The 12,963-nt window shown below is 50.3% G+C and overlaps 1 protein-coding gene across 2 annotated transcripts in view; it reads left to right on the forward strand.

Annotated features, from left to right (window-relative positions):
* Positions 1-12,963, forward strand: part of TOX2 (TOX high mobility group box family member 2) — a 153,935-nt gene that overhangs the window by 54,949 nt on the left and 86,023 nt on the right. For both annotated transcript variants that reach the window (XM_040080068.2, XM_040080067.2), the window contains exon 2: positions 9,210-9,275. In XM_040080068.2, coding sequence (XP_039936002.1) covers positions 9,210-9,275 — 66 coding nt within the window. The remainder of the gene's footprint in view (positions 1-9,209; positions 9,276-12,963) is intronic.

A 12,963-nucleotide genomic window follows, 5' to 3' on the forward strand; every position in this document is an offset into this window, starting at 1 on the left:
AGAAATCAGAAAGGATTTGGGTTTTTTGGCTGCAGCTCTGGCCAGCTCTGGGTGCCAGGGAAAAGGATGGAGATCTGCTGAGCACTCAGAGCAGCAGGGCAGCTCAGTGCACCAGCAGCAGCTCTCCCCAGCAGCGTTATTACACCAGGCTAAAAGCTAAACACAATCATCTGAACACCGTCAAAATGTATTAGATCAACATCTGCCCTCAGGAGCAAAATTTGCTCAGCTGAAACCCCAACCCCTCCTCCGTACACCGCGAGGTGTAACCGCGAGGGACTTTGGCCTTTAAATTAATCACCCTTTCTCTGAGCATCGCTCTCCTCAGTGCAGCTGGGAGGACAAGAGCAGGCTGGGTGGATGGAGGATGAGCTGCTCTGGGCTGCTTTCGCTTCGTTTTGGAGTCGCACGAGAAAGGGTTAAGCAGAATTTTGATCTCTGCAATATTTTCATGCTTATACATTCTGTTTCTCATTTCCATGACAAAGATGGTAGGAAGAGCAGAATAAGGTACAGAATTTGCAGAGCAATTTTAAGGCTGTAATGAGAACAGAAAATAGTAGGGGGAGAAGAATTGTAATTAGAATATGAAATGGGAAAAAAAAATTAATCTATTTCCATGTCAGTCTTAAGACTAAATTCTGCTGCTCCCTGTAGCTTTCAGTGGACGAGTTTTTTTGTGCGTGGATGTGAAGAGCTTGAACTCCTTTGCAGGCTCTGAAAGATCCAGGTAAATGAGTTTAGGGCCTCATTCCCCCCCAAATAATGTAATAACAATAATTTTGTGTTCAGCGTTGACAGGAAGCCAGCCAGTCTCTTAGATAAATGAATGCTGTCACTCGGATAGTGGAGGCATTCCAGGAGAATAAAAGGGGATGCTGGAGATGCTTTTGGGGTGGAGGTCTGTGTGAGTATCACATGATCAAGTGTCACAGAAGCCCCCCAAACACCAAATATTGCCAGTCCTGAGGGACATCCGTGTGTCCTGAGCCCCCCAGGCGAAGCTGGGCCACCCACAGGGGGTTGTGCAGTGCCTGGTCCAGCTGAGCTCTGAGTGTCTGCAGGGATGGAGGTCCCACAGTGATATTTGATCACCCACATGCTAAAAAATGAGGTTATATCTGCCCACAGAGCCCTCAGGAGCCCACAGGTCAGGGTTTATTACTCATCTCTCATTTGCCCAATTGCTGTTCTGGATCCCTCTAAGCCACAGCATCCTGCAGCAAGAGGTTTTGGTTTTGGGTCCAGTATGAAGGACTTCTCTGGAAGAATTTAAGTTCACTTGCTAATAATTTCAGTGCCTGTCTCCGTGGTTTTAGGCTGTTAGAACCCTGCTCTCATTTCATTTTGTCACATACATCTTCATTGAGTCCAACACCCTTCTGTCCCTTCATCACCCATTTCCCTCATCCACATTCCACACCTTGGACTCTCCTTGCAGTTGCTCTCTCCTTCTGACAGTAGAGATGGCAAAATAATACTTGGTATTTCATTCTTTGCACTTTTCCTGATCGTTTCTAAAACCTGAATGGTGTTTTTGGCAGCTGCTGAGGACGGAAAAAAAAAACTTGGAAGTGAACTCTCCAGAAAAGTTTCTCTTCTGGACAGCAACATCTATTTTAAGGCTCATTGTCATGAGATTGCTTTTCTTCAGTGCATTACTTTGCATTTATTGACATTAAATTTAATCTTCCATTTCCTCAGTGCCACTTAGTGCAGCGAGAGCTCTAATGCAAAGCTATTCAAAGTCGCTTTTAGTTTCGGCTGGCCTGAATAATTTCTGTCTCATTAATAAACTGAACCCTTCCAGATCAGTTATATGATGAGCTGGATAGGTTTTAGTGCAGATGGATCATGGACCATGATCTTCTGCTTGCTAAAAGCTTCTGAGTGTCTTGCTGTGAGCAAGAGAACCTTCCCCAGGGTCCCATGACGTCTTGGGTTTTGGGGTTTAGAGCTGGTTTTTGAGGAACCTTGTGAGCAGTTCAGCCAGAGAGATCAGTTCATCTTTCCCAGGGGCTTGCTGACCCTTCAGCCAGCTCTAAGTGGGCTGTGAGGCACAAGGTCGCTCGTCTTGGCTCCCTCTGGGCCTCCTTGGTGTGTCATGGAGTGTGATGGTTTCACGCTGAGGGAGCAGGACGTGCTGGTTTGGAACCTTCCCCTCCCCACTCCTGTGTGTTGGGGAGCAGAGACAGAAGGTCAGGCATTTAAAATCACTGAACATTTGGACTGGGAGAGACTTCTGGGATTTCTGGGCCCAGCCACTGACTCAGCACTGCCAAGGCCACCTCTAACCCACGTCCCCAAGTGTTACATCCACATGTGTTTGAAATTCCTCCAGGGATGGTGGCTCCACCACTGCCCTGTGCAGCTGTGCCAGAGCTGGACCAGCCTTTCAGTGAAGAATCTTTCCCTAATCTCCAACCTAAACCTTCCCTGGCCCAGCCTGAGGCCGTTCCCTCTCCTTCTGTCCCTGTTCCCTGTTCCCAGAGCCCGACCCCCCCGGCTGTCCCCTCCTGTCAGGAGTTGTGCAGAGCCACAAGGTTCCCCCTGAGCCTCCTTTTCTCCAGGCTCAGCCCTTTCCCAGCTCCCTCAGCCTCTCCTGGTGCTCCAGACCATTCCCAGCTCTGTTCCCTTCCCTGGACACGCTCCAGCCCCTCCAGGTCTTTGTCATGAGGGTCCCCAAATTTCCCTCACATTGTTTTAGAGCAGGTGGGTGAATGTCACTTGGCCATGAGGGTTCCTTAGGATCTCCTTGGCTGGTTTTATGTTTTCCTCAGGCCATCCCAGCGTGAGAACTTCTCAGATGGGTTTTTCCAAGGGAGGTGCTTTGGTTTAGGAATTTCTGAATCCTCACTCCATCAGTGTCCAGGCTGGTGCAGGTCATTCCTTTCTTTCTCACCTGGCTGTAGTTTCTTGACAGCCTCTACCATACCTTGGCCCCACCAGCTCTGCAGGTTTCCTCCTCCTGGTGCATTTGAGAGAAAACTCCTGCCAGGTTTTGTACCCTACTTGTAAACTGCCCTTAAAACAAACAAATCAACCAAACAAGCCGCTTTTTATGCAAGGCTTTAAGCCTCGAGGCTTCAGCTATGTCAAGCCAAATTTCCCCTGGGGTAATGTGTGAGAATATTCACTGTTTGTAGAAAACTCAGGCCCTCAAAGCCCCAGCAGCTCCTGCAGATGCTGCGTTTGTGTTCTGCCTCTGACACCCACAATGGGACCGTGCTCACTGTTAATGCCATTTGTCCCCAGACAAGCGGGATGGACACGGGATGGACGTGGACTGGCTGGGATGGACACGGGATGGCTGGGATGGACACGGGCTGGCTGGGATGGACACGGGATGGCTGGGATGGACATGGGATAGCTGGGATGGATGTGGACTGGCTGGGATGGACATGGACTGGCTAGGATGGACACAGGGTGGTTGGGATGGACATGGACTGGCTGGGATGGACATGGACTGGCTGGGATGGACATGGACTGGCTGGGATGGACATGGACTGGCTGGAATGGACATGGACTGGCTGGGATGGACACAGTATGGCTGGGATGGACACGGGCTGGCTGGGATGGAGATGGGCTGGCTGGGATGGACATGGACTGGCTGGGATGGACACGGGATGGCTGGGATGGACACGGGCTGGCTGGGATGGACACGGGATGGCTGGGATGGACACGGGCTGGCTGGGATGGATGCGGGCTGGCTGGGATGGACGCGGGCTGGCTGGGATGGACACAGGCTGGCTGGGATGGACATGGACTGCCTGGAATGGACACGGGATGGCTGGGATGGACACAGGATGTCTGGGATGGACACGGGCTGGCTGGGATGGACATGGACTGGGTGGGATGGACACAGAATGGCTGGGATGGACACAGGATGGCTGGGATGGACATGGACAGGCTGGGATGGAGATGGGCTGGCTGGGATGGACATGGACTGGCTGGGATGGACACGGGCTGGCTGGGATGGACATGGACTGGCTGGGATGGAGATGGGCTGGCTGGGATGGACACGGGCTGGCTGGGATGGACATGGACTGCCTGGGATGGACACGGGATGGCTGGGATGGACACGGGCTGGCTGGGATGGACATGGACTGGCTGGGATGGACACGGGCTGGCTGGGATGGACACGGGATGGCTGGGATGGACACGGGCTGGCTGGAATGGACATGGACTAGCTGGGATGGACATGGACTAGCTGGGATGGACATGGGCTGGCTGGGATGGACATGGACTGTCTGGGATGGACATGGACTGGCTGGGATGGACACGCCGGGTTCCCCTGGCTGGGGAGCCGTAAATCTGGTGCTGAACTCCTGACCCTCCCTGGCAGCATCAACCCAAGCATTTCAGCACACAAATAAATAATGCTAAGTGGATCACTTCAGGCCAGAGGTTGTGTAAAGCCCTTAATGGGGGAACTGCAGTTAAAGAGATTAAGCTAACCTCAGCCGTGTATTCCCTGAAGAGGTGGGATGCTCAATTGCTCCTGCGGGAATTTGCAGTGGCGGCTCAGCCAGCAGCAGCGCTGGAAGGGCTGAGGGGAGGATTTCACATCCCAGAGATGTGTACAGACGGAGGATCCTCACCAGGACCGGCATCCTCGGGTGAGGATCCCTCAAAGGGCTGATCCTGGTGTGCAGGAGCAGCATGGTGGGGATGGAAGCACCGTGGCCAAGGTGCACTTACAGCAGAATGTGCCACAAAAATAATGCTGAGGAAAATGAATTGCGGATAAAACGATTTCTGGAACACTTTCTAAAGAAGAGTTATGTTTTCCCATGGTGGGAATGGTGCCCTTTAAAGCAGCTGAGTGAAGCTCAGCAACACATGATCTGCAATTTGATTTTTTTTTTTTTTTAATGAAGAATATTAAATACAGATTAACTGTGTCACACAGGTTTTCTTGGGTCCAAACTTTTACTCACTGAAATCCTAAAGGCATTCCTTGCATGGCATTACTTTGGGTCACTCTGTCTTGGTGCTGGTGGTTGCTGAGGTGCAGCTGGCTGGGAAACAAACCCAGATGTATTCCAAGAATCTCCCATGAAATGTGGCATCCCCAGTGCAGCCAGTTTGGGAATGAGGATGTCATGAGAGGGAACCCATCTCCTGTGTCCTAGTGCAGGGAGGCAGACCAGAGGCAAGTGTTTATAGCTCTGAGCAGCAGGAACCATTGGAGGCACCCAATTTGTTCTTACCTGGTGATTTAGTAGCTCCTTGATGGTGATGGTTCTTGATTACTGCTGGATTTATATTGACAGACCACATTTTCAAGCTCTAGAACCTCAGTGGGCTTGCAGTTACGGTGCTCTGGTACAGTATTGCCAAAAATGAGTGTCAAAATTTAGGTAGGTACCTAAAAACAACAACAACCCCAAACCAAAAAAGAACACAAAGCCACCACACATAAAATAAAATTAATAAAAAGTTTGGAAGGCTGTTGAGACCTTGCAGGTATCACAGAAGGTATTACTGGTGTGAATTTTGCCCACATATTCTGGTCTAGTGGAAGGTGTCCCTGCCCATGTCAGGGGACTTGAACTGGATGATCTTTAAGGGCTTCTCCAACCCAAACCAATCCGTGATTCCACAGTTTCTTACAGAACCGAAGTTTCCATCTCAGCCTGTGGCTCTCACAAAACAAAAAGGATGTGATGAGATTCATAATAAAATTGTACAAGCTGGCAGTGCCATCCAGGAAAAAGTAACACCTTCTTGGAATCTTGGCAGGAGGTTGTGTTTCTTTCCACTGGGCCCTTCCCAGTTAGCAAATATTTGTTCTCCCTGTTTGCACAGAGCTGGAGATCCCACAGCTGCTGCACTTTGGGGTCTGTCCTGGCCTGCTGCCTGCATTTGTTTTTCTTTTTCATATTCATCTGGCTAACATGAGACCCATGTGACCTCTGGGCACATTTACAGGTTTGAAAATAATGCTGTGGAGCAAAAATAACAAACCAAAGTGAGTCTAGAAAAGCAGTAAAATTTAAAAAGTGCTTTGTACAACAACATCTGAATTGTGCTCCGTTTATGGGCTGATAGAGCAGTGCCAGCTGCAGCTCCCCTGGAAGAGCTGGAGTAAAAGAATTATATTTTTAATAAAATTCTTCATGAAAAACTGAACTTGAGAGGGTGTTTTCTCACACTTTTATCTCTTGGTCGGACCCAAACACTCAGTATGAAGTCCCATGGAGGGGTGCGGTTGTGGCTTGGTCTCCACACCCTGATCTCCTTGGAACCCCATCTCTGAATGGGGTTGGCAGCGTCCCTGTCCCATCAGTGCCAGGCAGAGCCACCTCCTGTGGCACGAGATGGAACCTTGCCTGGCCTTGGGGTTGGAGCTCTTGTCACCTGCAGGCCAGGGCAGTTCAGTGGTGCTCGTCTGACTGTTGCCAGAATTGGTCAAATTTGGGGCACTTTCCCTTCTCTCTCACCCTTTCCCTTTTGCTTCCCTCTTTTTCTTCCCCTTCCCTTTTTCTTTCCCTCTTTTCTTTTCCCTTCCCTCCCTGGCTTTGTGCTCATTTCATGCAGGAGAGAATCAACCACCGCCACTGATAGGCTGCTCCTATTAACCAAAGAACAATAAAATTAATTATATTGCAACCGAGCAAAAGGATGATTAAGACAACTGCACAAGAGGATGTTCCTTTTGAATTAGGACTTGAAAATGATCCCTGCCACGTCATTCGGTGCAGGTTGGATTTTGGGGTAAGGAAGGTGATGAATGGCTGTATCCAGGTCTGGAACAGGAGCTAGATTGAAGAAAAAAATGGAGGAGGCATTTCTAACGAAAGGGAAATATTAAAATTTCTGTTTCTATCATAAATCTACCTGGAATGATGGGGTTGATTGTTTTGAAGTACATTCCGTAGCAAAACAATAATGAGAAGAGGGAGAGAACATTAGTTATCTGCTCTACCTGGCTGCTGCATAACTGGCAAACATCTAATTGAAAACATATCCTGATGGGAGAATTTCTAATAAATTTGTTTGCACCTTCATAGCCTGGAGGAGAGGGAAAAAAATTTAATCAGCAGTGGGGAAATTCCAAAGTTTCCATTGCATTTTGAGTCTTGATTTTCAGGCTCGCTGCTCAGCCTGGCAATCAGAGAAACAGTATTTCTGAAGGCAGGATTCATTACAGCTGTTATGAAGGCATCAAGGGCAGAAGGAATGGTGGAATGGAGGTAGGGGAACAGTAGAAAGCCATAAAAAAATACATTCTGACAACCAGAAGGATGTGGAGAAAGGGGATGGTTTGTCCTGCTCTGGGCCTGCCCACTGAAGGATACTTTTGGTTTGCTGAATGTAACTTTTAAGGTTTTGCGTTTCTTTTTTCCTAGAGAAAAAGTTGGTGGCCAGGTGTGAGTCGGTGTCTTCTCGTGGGTAACAAGGGGTAGAATGAGAGGAACCAGCCTCACGTGCACCAGGGCAGGTTTGGATTGGATATTAGGGAAAATTTCTTCACTGGAACAGGTGTCCCAGGGTCGTGGTGGTCACCAGCCCTGGAGGGATCAGTGAGAGGTGATGTGGCACTTGGGGACATCATTAGCCGGGACAATGTTGGACTCTGATCCTAGAGTTTTCCAACCCTGGAGATTCTGTGATTCTCCACCTACCCCTGGCACCTCTGCTGCCAGTCCAGGTGTGTCTGCTGGGGTTGGTGGGGCTGTCAGAGGGAATTTAGGCTGTACAGCTGGTTGGGTGTGGGTTCCTGGAAGCTCCAGCTGGCACTGTGCTGCCAGGAGCTGGCTGTGCCAGGGATCATCTGACAGCAGGAGGGAAATCCAGGTTAAAGTGGATGGCACCCAGCTGCCTTCTGGGGAAGGTGTTTGTCCCACGCTGCATCCCACAGCTCCTGCCTCACTGATGGATCTCACAGAATCCAGCAGCTGCACAGGAATCCTTTCACACCCTGCTGCAGCTGCTGCTGCTATGGCTTAATGAGTGCCACAATACCTGCTCCAATTTTGCAGCTTTTAATTGGCTTGCTGTGCCAGAGGACAGTTTGGCAATTAGAGGCTGTCTGAGGCCAAGCAGAGCTGTGTTACCCCTACTTGGCTTTACTAACTCTGCTGGCTTTAATAGCTAATCCCATAGCACTCTGAGAAATGGAAGGGTAATTAATTGTCTAGGCTGAAAATCTTCACCTAGTTTTATTTAGATTTTTGCTTTTATTGCTCTTAATATGGCCAATTTCTGTTAAGGCATAACTGGAATCACCTTCATAGCAGAGAGAGAGAACAGGCGAGGGGTGAAGGATCTCCAATTCATCATCCTGCTGCTGAGGGCAGGAGGGCTGGCTCTTCCCCTTGTTAAGTGCAAGGTGTCACTCACAGCTGGTACCTCCATCCTCGTCTGGGGAGTGTTTTATGGCACAGCCCATTTTTATTGCCGTAATTAATTTGTGAACTCAGCTTTGAGGCCTGCCCCAGCCGTACTTCGAGCCGGAGACAGTCCTGGAGGGCTTTTTTTCCTTCCTTTGGAATCGGAGCGAGTGAAAAGCTCCCGTTGTAGCTAATTAGTGAGAGGAGTTGTGGCTCTCCAGGGGGGTTTGTGGCTGGATAAGGGGACTGGCAGCTGGCAATGGGATGTGTGCTGGAGCTGTGGGGACACAGGAGGATGAGCTGTGCTCGGGCTGCCCGGCCCAGCCGTGGGGCAGAGTCCTGGCACAGCCGGCAGAACGGGAGATGAGGGGATGGATGTGTCAGGCTTTGCACAGAGACCTCTCCTGAGTGTTCCAGAGCGATTCTGCATTGCTGCAGGAGCTTTGCTTTGGTTATGTAGAGGTTTGTAAGAGGATGGAACGAGACTTGCCCAAGTCTGGACATTTCCATCGATGGAAGTTGGTTTTTATATCCGACTGATGGTCTAGTGGGAATTTTAGCAGCAGCTTCTTTTGGGTGATCTTTGCTGCAGGGTGCATCTGTGTGTTTGACACATTTGACTTACTTCTTTGGAGTGGTTCATTCTTTATTTCCCTGAAAAGATCCCATATCCATGCTGTGTTATCATGTCCCGTTGCAATAACTGGGATGAAGGTGTGCTCATACACACTCCAAAGTGTTCAAACAGCAGCTCAGGGTTTTCCCATGGGAATTCTGGCTCTTGAAGTGAAGAGCCAGGAAGGCATTTGGGATGCACAGGAGCGTGGTGTGCAGATGGCATTTTATTAACTCTTTCTTTTGCCTTTCTAGTTTGATGGGGAGAACATGTACATGGGGATGAACGACAACGCCCAGGAATTTCTATCGGCCAATCAAGTAAGTGTTGTTTTACTGGGGTGAGACTTTTAGGGGACTAAAGCACAGATCCTAGGAGCTTGCTGTGAATCTGCCCTCCTGGGACATCAGGAGTGTCCGTGGAGGAGGTCAGAGCCCTGCTGCTGCCGAGGAGCAGTGGATGCCCTTGGTGGAGGGATTGGGATGCAATTCCATCCTGGTGCTGCTGCCTGTCACTGGAGCCTGGCTCTCCTGAAAAGCTTTACTGAAAAGCTTTGCCTCAGCATGCCTCACTCAAAATGAAGGTGCATTTGGTGTTTCTGGACACAGCGAAGTTTCCAAGTATTGTGTGCAGTTCAGGTGTCTCCCTCCCTCATGTGGAGTGTTTCCTGTCACTGAATAGATTAACAGGGGAGAAAAGGGAATCAAAGGGTTCCTGTTTTGGAGCTGGAAACCCACGTGTGGGAGACGAGAATAGAAGTGTTCATGTCTTGCCTGAGCCTTCTCTGGGCTTGGATACACATGGAAAAAACATGGAGTGGGGCCCTAAACCTGTATATGGTTTAGAACATGATCTTTAAGGTGATCTTCCAACCCAGTTGTGTGATTCTATAAAGTTAAACCCATATTTAGGTCCTGCTGGGACAGGAGGACTTTAGCACAAGATTTTCTGTCTCCCTGACCCTCAGGGGCTGCCTGGTATGGTCAGAGCTGCTGCACCCTCAGCACGAAGCATCTCTTCACGTGCAGCCTTGGGAGGGAAGGTGGCAGTTCCTTCCTGACACATCCCAGCATCCCATTTTTGGCTGCGTTGGGCTGCTTTGTTGACCACAGACCCAGCCCCACAGGGTGCCCCTGTGGTTTGGAACATCACCGTGGATTGCAAACTTGTGAGTCGTGCACGGTGCTCCAACAGCAGCAGGGGTTAAACTCTATCCCTATTACCCTGGGAACAGGATGAAATCCTGTGGTTTGCCTCCTTGGAGCAGGGCAGTGCAGTGGCTCATTGCTCAGGAGGGCTGTTCCTGCTCTGGAAGCTGGCACGTGGGGAGAGGTTGTTCTTGCGTGAGGAGGAGTTCCAGGGCGGGGAAGGAACAGCAAACTTTGTGCTGCTGAGTGATTTGGCAGGAACAAATATGTGTTCAGCCAACAGTGGCGTGGGGCTGATCCTTAGAGCCAGGAATTGCCAGAGGGTGAGAAGATATGGGAAAGAATGGGGCCATCCCTAAGGGCCCCATCTGGGGTCAGCCCTGTCGCCCCCAGGCTGCACACAGCCACATCTTGGGGATGATCACAGGGCAGTTGTTGTAGATACTTTGCCTTTAAGAACTCCCAAGGGACAAGGATTTCACTGGCAGGGGCTGGCAGTGCTGGCACAGGGACCAGGCACAGGGACCAGCCACAGTCCCTGGCCATGATGTGCCTGCAGGGCCAGGCTGGATTTGGGCAGAGCTGTGGCCAGCATGAACCATTTGAGTTTCCTTCTTAGCACCTGTCTCACCCCATTTCCCTTGTGCTGTGGGGCTGGGAATGGTTTCCTGCACCTCAAGGAGGAGGGTTGGCTCCCAAAGGAAAGCAGGGATTAGCATATGGTAGAGGATTCATGTCCCTAGTTTGATCCTGGAGAAGGATCAACCAAACCAGCTTAGATCCCTGTAACCTGGGCAACAGGAGTTTACTCTTCATTTGCTCTCTGTTTGCTTGCTGACCTTTATTTCCCATTTTGGAGCAGCAGTTAAGGATGGAGGGGGAGGAAGGTTCTTTGCCTTGGCAGAGGAGGGCAGGAACCCCCCACTGCAGGGATGGCTTCCTGCTCAGAGGCTGTGCTGCTCTTCCTCCACCAGCAAAAGCACTGTAGAGAGTGACATGGAAAATAAATGGGGAAGTTTGCCTTGTTTGGCATCGGCAGTTCCCTCCCTGCGCTGGTGTGGGACAGTCAGAGCAGCTGGTACAGGGGTACCAGGCTGCAGGGGGGCACCTGGGGCTCTTGGGAGGCTGCAGTGACCCCCCATGACCTCGTCTGGGGTGGCAGGAGTGGAACTGGGACAGAAGGTGAGGATCCCAGTTCACACCCAGCATGAGCTCTGGCCAAGGAGGATGAGGAGCAGCTTCCTCCTCACCCTCCTTGGTGCATCACCTCCCTTTATTTACCGGCACATCAGCGCTTGTTTGCTGGTTTTACAGCCCTGGCCGTGACTTCAGCACTAATGACACAACTCTGTTATTTAAATGGGGGTTCCAGATGGTTTTTTATTGTTTGCTAAACCTGTTGTAACCCGGAGGAGTACATTAAACAGCAGGAGCGGGGTTCACAATCTGACCTCAGAGGCTGCTTAGCCACCAGATACCTTCACAGCCCATGTGGGACATCCACCAGCCCTTGGGCTCCTTCAAGACAAAGGGAGATTTTACAGACTCAGGGCTGGAACCACCACACTGCAATAGATCAGCCTGGTGGGTTGGGCTTTTTCTCCATCATGATCCTGCAGCTCTCTGACAGCAGATTTGTCTCAGCTCCTTGTCTGGTTTTTGATCCTAAGGAAGTTCTGCTCAGCCCAGGGGAGAAGGTTCCAGGGAGAGCTCAGAGCCCCTTCCAGGGCCTAAAGGGGCTCCAGGAGAGCTGCAGAGGGACTGGGACAAGGGATGGAGGGACAGGACACAGGGAATGGCTTCCACTGCCAGAGGGCAGGGATGGGTGGGAGATTGAGAGGGAATTGTTCCCTGTGAGGGTGGGCAGGGCCTGGCACAGAGTGCCCAGAGCAGCTGTGGCTGCCCCTGGATCCCTGGCAGTGTCCAAGGCCAGGTTGGACATTGGGGCTTGGAGCAGCCTGGGACAGTGGAAGGTGTCCCTGCCCATAGCAGGGGGTGGGATGAGATGAGGTTTGAGGTCCCTTTCAACCCAAACCTCACTGGGTTTCTGCAGTTTCTCATGGCTAGAGTGTGATAAAGCCAGGATCAGGGTCCTCCTGTCTCTCCTTCATTATTCCCTGCCTAGCTGCCAACTTGAGGGGAAGAATAAACAAAACCCCAGAACAAAACCCACATAAAACCCCCACAAAACACCGTCCAAAACATATGGAAGCCTGGTGCCCTCTTCCCTCCCCTCACCTTCCTTACTGGGATGGCTTTTGTGCCACGGCTGCAGCTCTTGTCATCCCAGAGGGGTTGGACTCAGCGGAGGGCAAAATGCAGAAATAAAAGAGCCTAAAACATAATGAGAGCACTGACAGCTCACACCAGCACGACCTGCTTGGGGAAAATAATTCCTCTTGTTCCATCAAATAGGAGGGACATTTGACCCCAGAAGTGAGTCAAATGTGAAATGTAATTCAACCTTCAGGAGGAGCCAGGGTATAAATGCAAGCTGACATCCGATCAAACCATCGTGGACATTTGACCCCCGAGATGAGTGAGGTATCTCTTGTGTCTCGTGGAGTCAGCAGAGCATCTTTCCTCACCCCTTTCAATTTTCCATTTTTCTTTCCCACCCCCTCTCCCCAAACAAAGGCAAAGAATTAAGTAATGTGAAAATCCCAAGGAATACACAGATATTAAGTGCTCTGAAAGATTAGTAAAAGTGCAACGGTGCTGGTAAGAGGAATAAAAACGCCTTTAAAATCAGTGGGAAAAAATATTTATTAAGATCTTTGTGATAAGGAGAGTAACACCAGGAAAGGGAAAGGCTGGGAAGTTCCAGGACAGGAATGAAGTTGGTTTTGCTTGGCACCGA

The sequence above is a fragment of the Hirundo rustica genome, chromosome 16 (genome assembly GCF_015227805.2).
Source record: "Hirundo rustica isolate bHirRus1 chromosome 16, bHirRus1.pri.v3, whole genome shotgun sequence".
Taxonomy (NCBI): Eukaryota; Metazoa; Chordata; class Aves; order Passeriformes; family Hirundinidae; genus Hirundo; species Hirundo rustica.